This window comes from Polistes canadensis, unplaced genomic scaffold (assembly GCF_001313835.1).
Source record: "Polistes canadensis isolate GaletaPanama2010 unplaced genomic scaffold, ASM131383v1 scaffold_316, whole genome shotgun sequence".
In the NCBI taxonomy this organism is placed as follows: domain Eukaryota; kingdom Metazoa; phylum Arthropoda; class Insecta; order Hymenoptera; family Vespidae; genus Polistes; species Polistes canadensis.
In genome coordinates this window covers 23,674-43,920 of record NW_014569863.1, presented here as the reverse complement: position 1 = coordinate 43,920, position 20,247 = coordinate 23,674, and the positions used below count along the sequence as shown (strand labels likewise).

Sequence of the window (20,247 nt, the reverse complement as noted above, 5' to 3'; positions counted from 1 at the left end):
AAACATAAATTACAAAAAAATTTTCTACTTATCTACATTTTGTGTATGTTAAAGGAATTTAAAGAAATTATGGTGGTATATATCGTAAGAAGTCAATTATGTCCTTGAATTTTGCGGTTGTAGTTTGTCTGATATTATTATACAGTGATGTCAATACAATATTTTGGAACTTTCTTTGTCTACCCAGACGTGGTAATAAATTCAGGACTTTAAAATTTTCGTTCTCAGTCATTGATGTCTTATAGAAAATTTTATACGGTTCATTTTTGACAAAACGCATCCAACATAATTTTAACCAGTTTATTGGTTCTCCGTTAGAATTCTTTACCCTTTTAAAAATTGTCTTCTAATAATTTATTTTTTTTTTCTCTCTTTTATTCAACTAATGCAATTGTCCAAATGCTGAGGTTATAACTTGTTAAATACTAATTAATTAAAATTACCTTTATCACTGGCTTCGGACATTATCAATGATAAATATCTTAATTTAATTGTAAATGGACTTAGGCAACTTTTTTAGGCTATGTTATTCAACTAACTCTGAAAACTTATGAGTCCAGAATTACCGTATTTACTCGAAATATAAGTAAACCTAAATGCTTTATTGATAGATTATTTGAAGTTGAACATGTGACCATGGGTAACCGGAAATAATTGACAAATAGAGTTACGTCACTTTCAAAATAAACGGCTCATACATGTAATATATTGTTTTTTATTTCAATTTGCGATGTTCTGCTTCTTTTTGTACATTTTTTATATTTTATACATAAACTACTTTTTAAAATAGTTTTAGATACATATGCGGTTCTACTTTTTTTATTTTAATCGAAGACCATAACAAATCCAAGAAAAAGACTTCATTCCAGCATCGGATCTATGCATATAAATTTCATTTTTTAATGGTTAACGATATAAAAATTTCTTTTTACTAACTGCCACCTTCGTAGAGATTTCATGTGAATTTTTATGGGAATAAAATTCAACCACAGTTACAAAGAATGAGCAAGACATGAATCTGTTAAAAGGTAAAAATAATAATCTTGCTTCTCTAGGAAAAAATATTATAATTCTCTGTAAAAATATTTATTTAAAGTATGAGAAAACTTATTCTCTTAGCATAGATGATCAATCATTTTACTAGAAAAAGAGCGTATTATTTTAAAAAACGATAAGAAATTGACGACAAAACTGAAATCATGAAAAATTTTGGGAGAAACTGTTTTAGTTTTTATGTTAGACCAATTATTAAGGTAAGCAAATTAACAGTTTAGTCCTTTATTTAGTAAAATTGGAAGCGGTAAAAAACTATGCATTTTGGAGTTAGCTCTAATAGAATCACGTGTTGTAACTACCGAAGAAACAGAAACAAAATAACCACATTAAATTCGATTATTTACAACAAATGAAACTGTAAAGAGATATATCAATATAATTTTAAGTCTTGCACAAGACAAAATTACTTCGAATCCGAAAGATGTATTCATTGGTTGTACATCGGTAGAGCAAATAGCTTTTTTCGCCAAAAGCTGCACAAGATGTAATTAAATGATACTAGAGGATTTCCTTACGAAACTATATTTGTGAATGATGTTTTCTACATGATAACAACAAACATAGATGTGTCTTATGGTTTAACAAATGGAGCTGTAAGTAAACTGGTTCATATTGAATACAATGATAATGGAGAAGTAAATGTTGTATGGCTTTATTTTTCGGATTTACTACTGATCGACTAGAAAGTCCAAACGAATGTTGCTGGACATTTTGCTGCTATTTAGATTAAAAAACAGCAGTTCTGATCGGACGTTGAGCTTAAACTATTTCTCTTAACAACAATAAATCAATTAACGTTAAGCGTTCACATTACCCAGTAATTTGTGCTTTTGCGACGACAATTTACAAATCACAAGGGACCACATATGCTGAAATTGTTTATGAATACGATAAAACCATCAATTGACATTTATTTATGTCGCTGTTTCTTGTGTATCACGTATTAAAGGCCTTTTCATTACAACAAGAGACAATGATATTAGTTTTTATCACAGCTGAAGACCATCAACTGCAGTAATTATTTTTTAAGATGAATATAAGAGTCTCTTAAATAATTGCTTAGTGACAATTAGTAAGAACATCTAACATTTTATCTACCAATAGAAAAGATTACCGCTGTATACTTTTAATTTTCAATATCTACAGACTCACTTCGATAATGCGATTAATTCGATTTTACAAAAATTACTACTTTAAATTTTGAATGAAACTTAGTTTCATGGAAACGAGTATGTAAGTATACCAAATTCCAAATGTATTATTAAATAAAGATTTTCTAATGTTCTAGCTGGGGGAGTTATTATCACAGTGCGAATGACAATACTAACATTCTGACTCCTAATATCGACATGACTGTCAGACAGTCCGATTTTGTTAGTTCTGCGAAGTCATCAGTTTTTAATAACGGAGTGTAAAATTGAAGATTGAAAAATAATTGTTTAAATAGCAATTTATATTTCTTTAAATAAAAAAAGTGAAGATATTATTCATTTCTTAAAACAGGCGCTATTTGCATACATAGCATATGGAGCAACTATATAGGTGAAGGCGAGGTTAAGCTACCGATTATTTTAACTAGAGATTTTATTGGTAATTTCAACTCTGACAATTCTTTTATACATATCAACTTTTTACGTGAAAATTTAAATCTTTTTATAAATAATTGCACAAAAGTTTCTGCAACCTGACATTGTATTACAATTGATTTACATGATATTTAGATATCGTTTCTACTGGACTATGTGTATCATATTTTAGTTACTATAGGCCTTTTGGAACTCATATGTCCATTAGATCACAAGCAAATTAACTAATGGACGTAAATTAATTACATTTTAATATATATAAATTTCATATATAATAATATTTAAGTTTTTTATTATATTTAAATTACCAACCAGGGTCTTTATGCCACAAGGCTTTTCGCTGACGAGTCAATGAAGTATTTTAGCTTGTAGTGTTTATTAAATTATACCTATTAATTAGGTGTTTATTAAATTATACCTATTAATTAGGCCTTTATCAATTGTATTTAATACCTTAATTTCTTTTTATCATTTTATCGTTTTTTCGACAAATGTGGGGTATTATAATGCCACGCGGGGTAATTGAAGTTATTATTGATGTTTTTTTTATGTTACTAATCTCTATGCTTCAAGCGTTTTTCCATAGAACTGAATACGCGTTTACCTGTGAGGGTGCATAGTGTTTCCTAACTAGAACACTAGTCACTTAACCCTTTTATCTGCGATGTAAACCTAATGCACAGTATACTATATCTCAACGTATGTATTATTATTTAAATACTTGTATTCTCAGGAGTGGTAGATAACACGTCCGTATTTACTAACGATTACCGGGGAACTATTTTTGTAAAGTAAAATGCTTCACTAGTTTTTTGTAACATGAAAAAAGGTTAAAAGCAAAAGGAAAAAAATAAATATTATTATTAAAAAACTAAAAAAATCCCCATGACGGCGTAAAAGAAAAACATATTTTTTTCTTACTTTTATTTTATTCTGCATTTTACCCTTGAGAAGGTTCACAAGAAACTAAATGCAAAACTGTCAACTATTCCTCATGGAAATCTCTCTTGTAAAATGTTTAAAATGCCCCTTTAAATTTTTTAGTTTACAAAGAGGGAAAATAAGAACGTACTCTCTTCGTATCGCTGAAAGTATTAAAGAATTGATCGCTAAAGGTTCTCACTGATACAAGGGTTCAGTTAAATGATGAATAATTTATTCAACTTTTTAACTCTTCTAAAGAAACATTTCAAACTCTTCTGTTCAACAATTTTTAAAATGCTACTGCTTTACTAGCTAATATTTTTTTCTGTAAGAAGTTTTTCATTTTTATATGAAAAAAATTTTTCATCGTATATGTACAGTCAGAGCGTTTAAATGACGATAACTTTTATTCAGTTTAATCTCTTTTTGACTGGAATATAATCGGTTTCCTTGCAAAGTTTGATTAGTACTTTAAATTTACTAAAAAAAAAGACTTTTTCAAATTAGGCTACATCTTAAGGAGTTATATAAACTTAAGTCAGCTCTTGATCAGTCTGAGAATCTTGGCTAGGAGAGTAATCTAAATAATTGTGATCTATATAGTGAGTGATGAAACTGTGATAAGTAGTCACAAGGAAGGGAAAGGGAGTAGTAGTAGTTTTTCTAAAGAGAAAAATAAAAACATTAAGGAATGGATCGCAGAAGGTTCTCGTCGATACAAGGGTTTAGTTTCACGATAAATGATTAACTCAGCTTTATAGCTCTGCTCAAGAAGCATTTTAAACTCTTCTGCTCAACTGTTTTGGAACTACTAATATTTCAGGGAATTTTATTTTTTTTGTAAAAGGTTTTTTTTTGTTATAGGCTTTCGTTTTATGGGTTTCGTTGTATGGGCTTTCTTTGTATGGTTTTCTTTTTTGGGCTTTCGATTATATGAGACTTTCGTTAATTTTTCCTCAGGCGCTGTAGCATTATTCATCGAAATCGATGAAAAAATAGTAATTAGTAGATTTTATCAGACGTTATTACACTATACTTTTATACCTTGTCTACTGTTTAAAATTTTTTATCAGAATCGATTAAATAATTGTAATCAATAGATTTTAACAGACTCTATATTACTATACTCTTAAAACTTGTTTACTGTTTAGCTTATTACTTAAGTCAAACATACAGATTTAATAAAAGATCTACCAATTAGACAATGTAAAGAATGCGAATTTATTAATAAGACAAAACTACAGGAATTAACACAAAAATTACAAAAAAAGCTTTTCTCTTATATGATCATTTTCTCTGACCTATTCCTACCCCTCACTTTTTGGTTCAGTTACTCCTTTGCGTTACCAATAATTAGGAGATACAAACAGGGACCTGTTTTTGATGGTTTCATTAACATCTGCAAAGTTGTTTGGTCAAAAAACTAGGGAAAATGTAATGTTTGTTTTCGGAGATCAAGTTTAATCGACAATCAAATAGAGGAACCTTAAATGTTTGCAGCAGTTTATAAGAAAAAATCTATCATATTTGCTTTAGATTTAATTTATGAATCATAAGAACTATAAAAGAGAACGCAATTTTGTAAATTTTAAAGCAATTGTAGCATTTATTAACACTTAGAAAACAGAAAAGTGAAGATCTGGAAAAAATTTCCTCTTAGGTTCTTAGTTTCAGGGGCACACCAAGTGTGACCGCCTAAAGAACAGGTGATTTTTTAAAGTTTTTTTTAAAGAAAACTACTGCATGAAATGTTTTGAAATTTAGAGGATATGTTTATCTATAATTCACAACTATACACCTATATTTTCAAATAAAAATATTAAATTTTAAGCGAGTTATTTGCTATCTCCCAAGTCACAAAAAAAATGTCCTCCATTGCTACAGTGATTGCGACCTTCATCGTTAATAAAATCAAAAAAATTAAAAGTAATATTATACTAGAAGGTATTGCCTATACAATGACCTTCGATTGTGAAAAAAATTAATATGTAACAAAATGGCAGAGTTTTTAAAAAAAATTTCGAATTTTGCTCATAAATTATATGATTTTTAGCCCGCCAAAATTACATTTTTCATACAATCAAAAAACTGAAGAGTCATTGTATAGAGAAACATATATAAAATAAGCAGAAAAAATGTAAAAGCGATAGGATGATGGTCCTTCGAGCCGAATAGGGAGCTTCCTCCCCACTCTTCGTCCGGCATCTATTGTGCATACAGTCTACTTTAACGGAGGAGAAAGAGGCAACGRAAGACTTCCGATCGAGCAACAAAGGAAGTATTGCGTCATCGCTACAAGCCGAGAAGCTTCTATTGTTCCGGTGTGTGAGTACGCTGCACGGGACACTTTGTTCAGAGGATTCACGTGAGTTTTATAATTTCTGTTGCTTGATCATTCTTCAAAGTCGTATTATTCCCCCTCTTTTCTCTTCCTAAATTCACCTTTATCGTGAAAATGCCTCGTTTCAGTAGTGCACGTGGTGAAACCGAGCGCGTTGTACAGAGATTCGAGTTTATAAAGAAAGGATTCGCGCAGTTTCAAAAAGCATTAACCGAAATAGATCGTACCAGCCCGCGCGATATAGTGAAATTAAAGATTAGAAATTCCAAAATCGATAATAATTTGGCAACATTAGAGGAGATGGTAGAAAAAACTTCCGGTAAAGCGATAGGAACGCTGGTTGACGAAAATCTTAATCATATCAAGGCAGTCATCGATGTTAAGGCGGAAGCGGAATTAATTATTAATAGAGTTGAATCGGTAGCCACCCAAGATACAAATTCGCCTGCCGCGAGTCTGCTGTCTCCGGTTAGCACTACGGTTAGCAGTCCGTYCGTAGATAGTATTTACAGAATACTGGCGGTGCAATTACCTCGATTTGACGGGCAGCATGAGGAATGGCCGAGTTTCGCGGACACGTTTCAATCTGTGATAGGAAATAATCCCGCACTTCGGGATATACAAAAGTTTGCATATTTGAAATCATACTTATCGGGACCGGCCGCGGAGAAAATAAGAGCTCTGGAAATTATCACGCATAATTATCCGATAGCGTGGATGACATTAGTCGATTGCTATGATAATCCGTTAATACTGATAAATAAGCACGTGCGAGCTATCTTGGAGGGTCCCCCGATGGACAGTGAATTTCCCTCGTCTTTAATTGCCGCGTCCGATGCACAACGGTGCTCCTGAGATGCTTTACCGACGGTGGACGAGTTTGTGATATTTTTACGCGATAGGGGAAATGCGCTAGTAAGCGCCACGCCGGCAGAAAGGCCGAAAAAGATTGATTATAGTAGAAGGAATGCGCTGGCAAGTCCTGATAGGAATTTTCGTTCGAGGAAGTCTATGCGTAACGAGCCGCGTTGTAATTCTCCACGAAATTGGCCGCGAAGTACCGACCAAAGACAAGTTCAAGTTTATTTCTCGAGTGCAACCATCTCGTGTGGCATATGCCGCGAGAAGCATCATCCATCGGAGTGTGAGCTGTTACACAGGGCCGAGCCTATAGAGCGCAAAAGAATCGTAGTTAGCGCCAATTTGTGCATGAATTGTTTTCAAGCTGATCATCAAGTTTTCACATGTAAGAAAGACCGCTGCAGAAAGTGCAAAGGCAGGCATCATGAGTTATTACATGTGAACAAGGCTGCCGCAGAAAGTGCAAAGGCAGGCATCACGAGTTAACGTGTAAAAGAGGCCGTAACAGAAAGTGCAACAGCTGGCATCACGAGTTGTTTGCGTATCCAGACAGTATCGGAAGTGCATGATGCACATGTAAAGCTCAATCACTCGCGTGCACTCGCGCTGCTGCGGCACTGAAGCAATTATTAGATCTTGATGGCGGACCACACGGGTGTCGTGTACTCTTGGATTCGGGTTCCGAAGCGCATTTTTTAATGATCCGTTTTCGCGAATTTTGTACGAATGTCCAAGCAAGTCATGGACCTACCAATATTTACTTTGAAATCGCGAGCAGAAAATTGCGGTAGAATTGGAATTTTTAATGTCACCAGCTGTAACGAATCGGTTACCCTCGCAACGAATTCCGCGAGAAGAATTAGTTATGCCGGCAGGGATCTAATTGGTAGATCTCGACTTTCATGAACCCGCGAATATCGCTGCGATTCTCGGTGTCGAGATTTTTACATCACTATGACGCTCAGGTCAGAGCCATTAGATTGAATGAAAGCTTAATGGCACAAGGAACTGTGCTAGGATAGCTCGTTATGAGCACAGGAGCCACGCGTACTCCGCAGAGCGTTAACTGCCACACGGCTACAGTAGAATTAAATTCATAATCGGTGAAATTGTAAGGATTAAAGAATTAACTAAGACTAGTATTAGGTCGCACGAAGAAAATTGGTGCGAATCGCAGTATAGAAGCAACACGCGACGGGATGATACAGGCAGATATATAGCAAGGCTGCCATTCAAGGAAGAGAATCAGTTAGGCGATTCGTACGCGAGCGCGTTGCGAAGATTTCACGCGTTAGAGCGGTTATGATCGGGCAAGCCGGAAATTAGAAGAAAATATGCTAAGTTTTTATTGGAGTGTGAAAAATTAAAAGTAACGTTGGACGAAGATGTCCCAGTCGACATATATAAAATGCGGCAAGCTTTTCGCCGAAGCTTCTACGCGCTCGAGGAGATAAGGTTCGCGCGTTGCGTAACAGGTGACGGAAAAGCATTGGAAATGCACGATTTTTACGACGCGATCGAAAAGGCTCAAGGCGCGTATATTAACGTTAAAATGACGGGAAAATCCCAAGGTGCTGTTAGTTTGCATCAAATTTCTAAGGTCGCTCTGCGTTAAGAACTTTTCGGCGCATTAATACTCCCACGATTTGTTAAAGCGACTAAAAACGCTTTGCGTAGACTTATAGAACGTTGTATTAAATATTCGGACATATATTTCGACAGCACGACTAATTTTCTTGGTTCTGTGAACGAATAAGAGGCTCGCGGCTTCGCGAAGCTTAGTTAATGGAAGAATTAAGTGGCATTTCATCCCTCCCCACTCCCTCATTTTGGAGGTCTATGGGAGGCGGCGATGAAATCTTTTAAATACTATCTAGCTGGATTTGCCGGCGATGCAGTGTTATCATATGAGGCATTATTAATTTACGTCCTCGAGATAAAGGCTATTCTAAACTTGCGTCTTATCACTCATCTGTCTAATTATCTGAACGATTTGCGTGCCCTTACACCTGGTCATTTTTTAATTGGAGATTCTTTTTCAAATCTGCCAGAGGACGAGAACAGGGATGTATCATCTGGGCGTCTATCGCAATAGAAACACGTTCAGCGGGTGAGACAGCATTTCTGGAAACGATGGAATAAGGAATATTTGAAGGAGCAGACGCCGCTAGGACGTGTCACGAAAATGCATGCGAGAGCCGACGGAGTAACACGCGTGGCAACCGTGAAACCTGCCAACGGTTTTGTTGTAAAGCGCGGTATTAAACGTCATTCTCCATTGCTGAGCGATTTATAAAAAAAAGAGATTTCGAAATTTAGTAGCAATAATTATTGTCTCACGCATATACATTGTAATATGCGGTTAACAGTATGTATATGTTTTATAATTTGTATTTAAGTGTGTGTATCCTTTTAAATTTTGAACGGTGCCCGTTCAAGGGGGGCAGTATGTTGTGTATCCTACGCAACGAGTGAGTAGGGCGAAGCGTCAGGGCGTGTACGGCCCTGCCGAGGCGTGAGACACGCGCGACAAAGCAGTATCTTTGTTTTTGGTGGCAACCAAGGGAGCGCCAAGACCTTTGTAAGGGCTCTTTCTTTCTTCTAGCTTGCGCTCTTCCACCACATTTATTACGCCAATCGTATGTATCGACAGCCGCGTTATCATCGGGCTTTTCGGTGGTTGGTCCAGCATTGCATCGCTGTTTCCTATAAAGCCTGGCGCGATCCTTCAGCCGTCGTTATTTGGGCATTCGTCATTCGACATTCATCCTTCTGACTTTGGAAAGCAGCTGAGACTTGCGAGAAACACTTCGAGAAAAATTATTGTATTGCGCAATACTACATCATCTAAGTTCGGCCAGCGACAAAGGATAAAAGCGGTCCTGCACGTGGCCAGAATTGTTCTGGTTTTGTACCGATACTTCTTCATACATTTCAACCAGGGTTTTTATGCCGAAAGGCTTTTCCCTGACGAGCCAAATAAAGCGTACTTTTTAGTACTGGCTGGGCTCAAATATATTGGGTTTATTTGTGTTTTATTTTCCTATTCTTCTTCCTATTAATAAACAATCTCGATTTCACACGTGAGGGCATTTTCGATTCACGATATAAACCACTGGAGTACCGATTGAGGCGTCGGTCGCAACAGATGATTTGTCTTTGAGTTAAGACTGCAGCAAATTTGAAAAATGTAGTTTAAAGAAAAACGCGTTTAAAGATAAAATGATTGACTTATAATCCCTGAGCGGCTACTCTTTAGAAGGCTGTAACTTTAAAACTATTTGAAATATTTATTTTAAATTTTTGTATGTTATTTTTCAAGATATAGACTATCAAAATATGCAAGAAAAAGAAATCGATTTTTTCAACATTTCACACTAGGTTTGCCCCTTAACCCTTTCACTACGAGCCGTCGCCTACAGGCGACATCCGCGCGCCGTCCTGTGTGTACGAGCGTCGCCTGTAGGCGACATCATCTGCCTGTTAAAATGCTCAACTAAATAAAAACTGAGCTAATTGTGTTTCTTGGCCAAAAACTTGATATAATGGTAACTCGACGACGCTGAATAAAATGGTGCTAATTTTTTTGCAATTGGATCAGGAGATCTTTAAGAAAAAGGGTAAAAAAGGATAAAAAAGAGTAAAAAACGGCCAAATCTTAGAATCTAGGAATTAAATCAAAAAAAGTTTTAAACAAAAGTTGTGTAGAATTAAAAAATACATAAAAAGTGTTTTAACACGTTCCCGCCGGCGCCTATTTTCATTTGATTACCACAACGGCGCTTCATCTGGCGGCACGCGTTTCTCGCGTGTTTAAACTTGCACGCGCTTGTTGTTTCTTCAGTATTACATTGAGCGCTTAGTTTGCAAATTATGTGACTCGTGCCGTTTTTTATATCCTAACCACAGATTTCTGTTAGTAAAAATAACTAAAAAGGTTGTTCGAATATTTTTTTAAATTTTGTTCTTAAAAATATTTTTTTAATTTTACCCATATCATGGATATGGAAATAAGTGATTCGTCTGATAAATGTTTAAATAGAGGCAGGAGAAACGCATCAAGATTACGAATACTTTCTTCCTCTTCAGGCGAAGATTTTGTTGACGTAAACAGCAACGCTATGAAATGTTTCTCGGGGGAAGATTATGTATCTGAATTAGAGAACGAGGATAACAATGAAGAATGGCAAGAAATAAAAGGAAGAACTTCATTAGTAAATAAGTATTCGGAAGAAGAAAAATTTTTACGTGAAGACACCGATTGTAATGATCCTTTTGCTTTATACAAATTATTCTTTACGGATTACATATTAGAAAAGATAGTCGAAGAAACAAATAAATATGCTGCACAATGCATAAATAATTCATTATTTATAAGTAGAACGCACCAACTGCCCTGGAAGCCTGTTACAAAAAATGAATTGAATACTTTTATTGGCATCTTGCTGATTATGGGTGTAATGCTATCACCAGATATTAGATTATATTGGTCTCAAAAGGAGATGTATACAAACCTACGCATAAAAAATGCAATAAAACGTGACCGTTTTTTATCGATTCTTCAGTATTTACATTTTTCGAACAATACCACTGCTAAAATGATAAGATTGGTTAAACAAAATTCGAGACGTTATTGAAGCATTTGTGGATACGTTTAGGAGCTCTATTAGACCTGGTAAAAATATCGTCATCGATGAAAGTATGATTCCATGGAGAGGACGCCTAGGTTTTAGGCAATATATCCCAGSCAAGCGACATAAGTACGGCGTAAAGATATACAAATTATGTTTGCCTGAAGGTTATACTTATAATTTTGAAATTTATGCCGGGAGAACTGAAACGATCATTGAAAAATCACATGCTCATGATGTGGTAATGAGGTTACTAAATGGCCTATTCTTTGAGGGCCACATACTTTTTATTGATAATTATTATACAAGTGTCCCTTTGGGAGAAGAACTTTTAGAGAACAGTACATTTGTTTGTGGTACTATAAAAATRAACAAAAAATTTCTACCACCACAGGCAAAACAGAAACAAAAACGTGGGAAAATTATGAGTTTCGAAAATCGTAGCGGTGTAAAATTTCTTAAATGGACTGAAAAAAGACCAGTTTGCATGTTAACTACCGTAAAAAATCACCAGTGTAAATTGGTACAAGGAACAAATGGTAAAGTGAAGCCTGATGCCGTGTTTGATTATAATGTGGCAAAAAAAGGTGTAGATATGTCAGATCAACTATCGGCGTATTACAGTTGTTTACGAAAAACGATTAAATGGTACCGAAAAGTAATTATACAATTAATATGCGGAACTTCCCTCGTAAATGCGTGGTATATTCACAAAAAATGGGGGACTAAAAATATGAACATGCTACAGTTTAGGGAAGTTATCATTGATCGCCTTTTAGACAATAAAGAAATAAACTGTCATATACCTCCAGATAAACATATTCTTCAATCACACGTGGGGTCGGCAAGAGAGTTCCGTAAACGCTGCAAGGAATGCTACMAAAAGTTGTCCAAAACGAAGGGCAGAGATTATGCCACTGCCAATACAACAAGAGTAAAGACGTTTTGTGGTCGTTGCGAGGGTCAGCCAGCGCTTTGCTTGAAATGTTTCAACAAATTACACAAAAAATAATTAATCATTAAGTTACAAATAAAATAATATTGAACTATTATTTTAATTTTATCGAATTTAAGTTACTTTTATAGTACTGAATTTTTATGTGTGTTATTGAGAAAAATTTATGTTCATAATACGTTATTAATTATAATCTTAATTCAAAATAAACGTTTTTATGTATGTACGTTAAATTATCAGTGTCTAATAGCACAATCGAATGCGAAACACCGGTAATACACGCCGCCCGATGGCGCAATCAAGCGTGAGCCACCGGTGGTACGCGCCGGCATTAACGTGTTAAAGTGTATCTTCGTATGTGCAAAAATAAGCGAGAAAATGAAGGTGAAAGGTAATTGTAAGAGAGGGGGCAAGCACGTTTCTACGTCGGTCTTCACAGGCGGACGAGCTAGTGTGCATTATTTTGGGGTCTCTCGGTCGTGAATGCGAGTGCGAGTGAGAAAAGAAAAGGATACTTCTCCCTTTCTTATTGTTTAGGCGATAGCAAGTATTTTTGTGTGGGCCATCGATTTTTGAGTGTTCTGTATTATATATTTCTGATATTTTTTCATGTTGTAGCGAGAATTTTTCGTCTTGGCCATCGAGTGTCGAGCGTTATGTATACGAGTGCGAGTGAGACAAGAAACCGATATTTCTCTCTTTGTAATTTTTTTTTCGGAAGCGAGAATTTTTCGTTTTGACGATCGAGTGTCGAGCGTTCTGTATATCTATATATATCGGCGTATAAGCGCGGCATTTTTAAATCGAATTTTGATGCTTATGGTATTTTTTACTATATTAAAGAATGATATATTTTTATATTAAAAAAATAAAATGTTACCTGTAATTTTAGTAATAAATCTTCCTTTATATGCGCAAAATAATAAACATTTTATTGTTCCTAATTTTTTTTGTAATAATTTTAACTTTCTTTCTTGTATAAAATTAAAAATTAAGAAATGTAAAAAGAATTTGTATAACTTAAGGATAGAAAAATTTATAAAAAAAAATTTCCCCTACGAAGAATCGAACGTTTATAACCGGCGCGTGAAGCAGAGACGATACTATTTGCAATAAATAAAAAAACGGCGTTCCATTAGCATCAAGATTCGATTTAAAAATGCCGCGCTTATACGCCGATATATATATAGATATACAGAACGCTCGACCCTCGATCGTCAAAACGAAAATTTCTCGCTTCCGAAGAAAAAAATAGAAAGAGAGAAATATCGGATTCTTGTCTCATTCGCACTCGTATACAAAACGCTCGACACTCGATGGCCAAGACGAAAAATTCTCCCTACAGCATGAAAAAATATCAGAAATATATAATACAGAACACTCAAAAATAGATGGCTCAAACAAAAAGGATCGCTATCGCCTAAACAAATAGAAAGGAAGAAGTATCTTTTTCTTTTCTCACTCGCACTCGCATTCACGACCGAGAGACCCCAAGATAACGCWCACTAGCTCGCTCGCSTGTTAAGACCAATGAAGAGGCGTGGCTTGCCCCCTCTCTTACAATTACATTTCACCTTCATTTTCTTGCTTATTTTTGCACATACGAAGATAGACTTTAAATGTACTTTTCAATTCTGCACAACTTTTGTTTGAAACTTTTTTTGATTAAATGCATAGATTCTAAGATATGGCTTTTTTACTTTTTTTTACCCTTTTTCTCAAAGATCTCCTGATCTAATTGCAAAAAAATTAGCACCATTCGATTCAGCGTCGTCGAATTACCATTATATCAAGTTTTTGGCCAAGTGCCCAAAAAGTCGGCAGTTTTCCTGTTATTGACTGGACTAAAATAGAAAGGGAGAAGTAACCTTTTCTTTTCTCACTCGCACTCGCATTCACGACCGAGAGACCCCAAGATAACGCTCACTAGCTCGCTCGCCTGTTAAGACCAATGAAGAGGCGTGGCTTGCCCCCTCTCTTACAATTACATTTCACCTTCATTTTCTTGCTTATTTTTGCACATACGAAGATAGACTTTAAAACACTTTTTATGTATTTTTCAAGTCTTTACAACTTTTGATTAAAACTTTTTCCAATTAAATGCCTAGATTCTAAGATATGGCTTTTTTACTTTTTTTTACCCTTTTTCTCATTACCAGAGAATCTGATTGCAAAAAAATAGCACCATTCGATTCAGCGTCGTCAAATTACCATTATATCAGGTTTTCCCAAGCTAGTTGAATTTACTAAGTTTTCCTTTATTGACTGGACTATAGGTAAGTGTACAGCTGATAAGTTCTTTTTCTCTTTCTTGTCACTCGCACGCACGTACTATGTTGGCCGATAGTACGACGATGTACTTACTCCACGAAAAATGGGCAGACACTATCTCACAGCTATCTTTTCGCTACCGCGCGCGCTCATTGGTCAAATCAAATAGCGCGCGCTTCACCGGTTTTCTGTTACACATTTCCGTCCCTTTTCACGAAATCACTCCCAGATACCGAGCGAAAAGATGTTACACATCAAACAGAAAAATAAAAATCAATTATAGAAATTTGTCCATAGAAATTAAGATAAATACAGATTTAGAAGATTCGTAAAACTGGATTCCCGCCAATACAACCAAATTACAGGGTTTAAAATGTTGCAGGATGGGTAAACAAAAAAAAAGCAATAACTTTTTTTGTATCATTAGAAATGAAATAGCTTTAAGACATAACTCTTATCGACAATTATAATCTATTTGATGATTCAGCAGGACCAAAAAACACTGCAGGAAAAGTAGAAAATACAGCAGTAAAACCACCATTAATATACATCAACGCGAAATTCATTGACCCTCTGCCCAAGTTATTAGAAGAAACAGCTAGAAAAATAACTATGTTGTAAAACAATTGAAAGATAACCAAATGAAAGAACAAACTACTACCTCAAATACGTTCATGAAGGTAATAAATGCACTAAAAATTAAAGACACGGGGGATACCACACGTATCAGGAAACAACGAGAAAAGTTATAAAATCGTAACTTAAGGACTTTATCTTTAGTCAAATATAGTTAAAATAACAAATGAATAACACAAATATGATTACAAGGTAAGATCGATAAATAATATAACAAAATTTGAACATAATAGCTGCTACCTTTATTTTTTATTGAACTGGCTCCTCAGGATATTAACAAAAACATATATATGTGATTAATATTCTGGTTAATACAATAATTAAAGTCAAACCTCTTAGAACTAGAAGAAAAATACCACAATGCACACGATTCCAGCTTATAGACACACACAAAATTATTGCAATAGAAATACTGCCTGTGTCAAATGTGTACAAAAACATTTAACAACACTCTTTCCTCAAGAGGGCAAAATCGAAAACATCAGATGTGTAGACTGCAACGGTAACCACATAGAAATTTATAAGAAATGTCAGGCAAGGATACTATTAACGCTAAGAAAAAAGTAGTGGAAAAACCAACTCTAGACGATTTTTAATAAAAAACGAAAAGGCCAATTAAAATAAAATACAATTATTCGAAAAAAATGAATCAAAAAGAAGCTACGCCAAAGTGACTAAAAAAGCACAAAAAAATACAAAAGACTTATGTAAGTCTAATTAAATATTTCTCTTACAGAGTTTCGTCGTTCGTTCCTATTTCATGCCGTAGTTCTTCTTCTAGCAATATTCCAATCTTATTAAATTAATTTCGACAATATTTTCATAATAATCCTTATTTAATTATTCTTTGACAATACTTTCATAATTCCCCTTTTCATTTATCCTTTTATCGCGCAAGTATACATCGACGGTTCGTAATTCAATAATTGTTTTAATACTTTTTGGTTTTGAAAATTCATACATAAACTATTCTAGAACATCCCATATTCTTTCTTTCAAATCGTTCGATGAAATTCTATATTTTTGTTAGAATTGTTTAAAGATTATTCTATCTTTCGGTAGAAAGTTTATTTTGACATCTTTATTTTCAAGAAAACCTAAAGTGTTAGTTTGGTTTATCGTTGGGTTTTGGATGTCCCGGCATTGGCAATGGTTTAAACATTGTCTGGGGATGAAGATTTTACATAAAAACTATTTATTAAATGAGCGCGCTTGATGACCTATGTCTTGCATGATCTCATGGCAACAATAACAACCTGAAGACGATAGGAGAACGTTAATCCTTTTAGTCCTTTTGTCTTAGATCTCATGTTTTCCGATCCTCCCAGCTGCATAGTACGTAGTGTTTATGGTTAACATGTGTTGGCGGAGATGGGTTAAGAGTTACAGCAACCTGGGGTTTGTCGAATTTTTAGATAACTTTTCAGTTATTCACCGTGGTTGCTTCTGTATTGCTAACAGATGTGTGTCTTAATAAAATTATCCCAGTTCTAAGAATAATTATTATACACTCTTTATAAAGTGGTTTTGATAAGTTAATCTTCTATCAATACTATTGCTGTTATTGTTTCGGCACTTACTACTAAAATGGTTTCGGTTGTCTTTTATGTAAATCACTGAAATATTGTCTCAATTAGTTAATTTTATTCTACTGTGAAAAAATTTAAGGAAGATATATGTGGTGGGACGTCACAATTATATAAAAACTATTTTGATAGCAAAAGTTTGTTACATAACTTTTATATCAGTGTACAGATTACGGGAGCTTAGACTATCTTTTCGTCGTATGGTTAAACGTAAGCAATAAATTATTTCGACTAAAAGCGAACAAAAGCAAAATCTTCTTGCCATAAACTGTCGAATTCTTGAACGATGACTCGTCGTCCTGGGAAATTACGCATCGATAATGAATGTAGTTCTTCTACCATATTAATTTATTTCTCTTTTACTAGAAATATTCTTATCTAACATTCAGTTTTTTATTTATAAGAACGTCAGCAATATATTCTCTATTTCTACTTACAAGTTAATTATTGAGATTATTTTTTTGATTATATTTTTGTAGTTTTACTTCTTTTAGCACGTTTGGAAAAAAATTATGTGAGTTAATTTTTACGATGCGCGCGTACTGACAACAAAATCTACACTTTGAAGTTTGTCGGCATTTACGATACGCGGGCACAGCGATTTAAATTAACGGCACAAAGTAAGTCTGTAAATATTTTCTATATGTAGTGTAGACTCATATCTATATTCTGATATTTCTATTTACACAACATCTTCTCCTTTTCCTTCTTCTTTTAATTAGCAAACAACATGATTTTTATATTATTACAAATAAAAACTATTAAGGTGTTTTGAAGTTATTTCATTATTAAAAACTGTGGTAAATGTTATTAAATAACTTTAAATATCTTCAAAAACACTGATTTTATTTCTGAATATTTGCAATAAAAGTTGTTTTTTTTTATGTTTATTGAGATATTTATTATTATTTCTTAGTTTTCTGAGGTTAACTGAGATATGTAATATTGTTTATTAGTTTTAATCCGTTTCATTTCCTCTCTGTAGTGATTAGCTATTAAGGTTAAAAATAAATAAACGAGCTGAAATGCTGAGCGATTTTTTATGCCTTTATTGTACAATGACAATTTTCTGATCTAAATTTAAGAATACCAATGAATTAAAATCGTTTTTTTATCCTGATGATAAAACAGACAATGGTAAGTAGAATAGCTTACCATTGTATGTTACAATGGTAAGTAGAATAGCAATACTCTGTTTAGTTAAAATAGTTCACTAAGCAAAATATATGTATTTTATCGTTTTTTTTATTTAATCTATGGTGTTCTGTTTCTCTTTTCATATTTATTATATTTATTACATAATCGTATTCCTTCAATATTTTTAGATAAGTATGCAGCCTAAAATTTTTTATTTCAATTGAAGACCATAACACAACCAAAAAAAAAACTCCATTACAGCATTGGATCTATGTATATAAATTTCATTTCCTAATGGTTAACGATACGAGGATTTTTTTTAACTAATATCTCTTTTTGAAAGATTCTATGCGAATTGATTTGCGAATAGAATGCAGCTGACGTTTCACGGAATAAAAAATACATGAATCTTGAATGAAGCTAAAGAAGTATAACTTACATGTTTTGTGCGTACATAAGTACACAAACCAGTTTTCTTTATACTATCTTTTAAAACTAAATATAATTAAACAGAAGAATATCCGATGATTCGTATTTTTCATGTCTACGTGTTTTTTAAATCCTGTTTTTCTATATTATCTTCAAAAACTATTACAGAAAAAATGATAAGAAAGCGCCTAAGAACGGTATCGTATTAGATGATAAAATTACTATACATTGTTATGAGCCGGCCTGGACAGCATTGAGAAGAAGAGCTTAAAGGCCGTTTCCAGTCGATTCAAATTTGTTTACTGACTAAAGTTTGGGAAGAATTTGACAGGTTGCCAAAGCGATCGGATGTAACAGCACATTAGGCGCGACTAATACGAATTGAGATACGCGAGTCATTTATTTGTATATCTAGCTAATAAAGCTATATTTCTTTTTCTAAACCGAATCTAGGGGTTTGTGCAACATTTTTTGGGGACTTGTCTGGGATAAAAGACGCCGAAGTGAGCTGTTTTGGGAAGATGAAGAGATAAAAAGCTTTAAAAAGTGAAAGTTCGGGGGAAACGGGGAATGAAGAAAAAGATGGAGCAGGGAATGAAGAGCAAGCCGGTGTGGTGAAGCTTCGTGCTTTGGTTACGATGATGTAGGAAATGCAAGAGGAGCTTCTTCAGTCGCCTGACAAGACTAAGAATATGTCTGTGCAGTTTAGAACCAAGGAAGTCGGCGAGCAGGAGCATATAAGTATTCCTAGACGGATACGAGGGGTTACCTCAGGGAAAAAGCATGGCGATTTTGCTGTAACGTTGATCCCTGTGTTCGCGTTAGAATAAAGTTATTTCGGGAAAGGTTTCAGATCGCGATGAGGTTTCAAAGGTAAGTTTTGCGGTAAAGCCTGATACATTCCACTGCTTTACTTTTTTCAGAAAGTTTCTTTCTTAACTTGTGTGTCCTGCTGGCGCGGACAGGCAAGGTCAGTCTTGCTGGCTTTGGGGTATCGCGAGGGAGGCTATAGGGAACGTTCGTGTATGACTTAGTTAGTCCGGCATGAGCCTACCCATGGAGATTCAGCCGGAAAGAAAAGTTTAGCTTCAGGTCTGTGTTAAAGCAAAGCAGAAATTACGGACGGTCGGACTGGAAAAATAGAAGGCCTTCACCGCGGGTGTGACAAAGACCTGTTGCTGCAGAGAAACGGGGAGAGTAGACGTCTCGACAAAGAGGGTCCTTGAATAGTCAAAATGAAGAAAAGGAACTTTTTTGGGGGTTTGGAAAGGAATGACATTTCTGTGCAAGAAAAGCCAACTAGGAGGGGTTGGGCTAACAGTGCCCAGTCCGTCTCTCGAGGTAATGTCCCTCGTTTGAAGGTTCAAGGCTCAAGAAGTGGCCAAATCTGGAGGATGAGATGAAATAACATCTCGGGAAATAAGAACAGAAAATGTTGTACATTTCTTTAAGAACCAGGATCGGACGTTTTAATAGTTAGTCCGGAATTAGCGAAAGGGTTTAAAAAAAGGAAGTTAATGGATTCAAGTTTGCGTTCCTTTTCGGGGAAAGTTTTCCCGGCATGCAAAGAGGTGGAGCTAGAAATAGAATTAGGGAGCTTCTCGGGGACGGTTTTCATGCTAGTCGCGATGGTAACCGATTAATGCATTATGAGGAGTGATTTTCTTTTAAAGTCAGGTCTAGGTTCATGGATCAGAGAAGCTGCTACGGGCCTGATAAGGACTGTGGCCGAAATCACGAAAAAAGCCAGCTGTGTTTTGGACAGCGTATTGGAGGAAAAATCGTTGAATCTTTCGGAGAAGCAGAAGAAGCGGTTCGAAGATTTCCATTTGGC

At 34.8% G+C, this 20,247-nt stretch overlaps 3 protein-coding genes across 3 annotated transcripts; all 3 read left to right on the top strand.

The window, feature by feature from the left end:
- The first annotated feature begins 6,021 nt into the window (after positions 1 to 6,021).
- On the top strand, positions 6,022 to 7,254 carry LOC106791543. The gene is made up of 2 exons (XM_014757228.1): positions 6,022 to 6,752; positions 6,810 to 7,254. Exons 1-2 carry the CDS (start codon positions 6,022 to 6,024, stop codon positions 7,252 to 7,254), a joined length of 1,176 nt encoding a protein of 391 aa, XP_014612714.1.
- Positions 7,255 to 10,766: 3,512 nt separating this feature from the next.
- Positions 10,767 to 11,405, top strand: LOC106791542 (piggyBac transposable element-derived protein 4-like). The gene has a single exon (XM_014757227.1). It carries the CDS (start codon positions 10,767 to 10,769, stop codon positions 11,403 to 11,405), a length of 639 nt encoding a protein of 212 aa, XP_014612713.1.
- LOC106791544 (piggyBac transposable element-derived protein 4-like) lies at positions 11,380 to 12,411 on the top strand. The gene has a single exon (XM_014757229.1). It carries the CDS (start codon positions 11,470 to 11,472, stop codon positions 12,409 to 12,411), a length of 942 nt encoding a protein of 313 aa, XP_014612715.1. The 5' UTR covers positions 11,380 to 11,469.
- The last annotated feature ends 7,836 nt before the right edge of the window (positions 12,412 to 20,247 follow it).

Coding starts and splice junctions, on each gene's coding strand:
- LOC106791542 (XM_014757227.1), top strand. CDS start 10,767: ATGGATATGGAAATAAGTGATTCGTCTGATAAATGTTTAAATAGAGGC.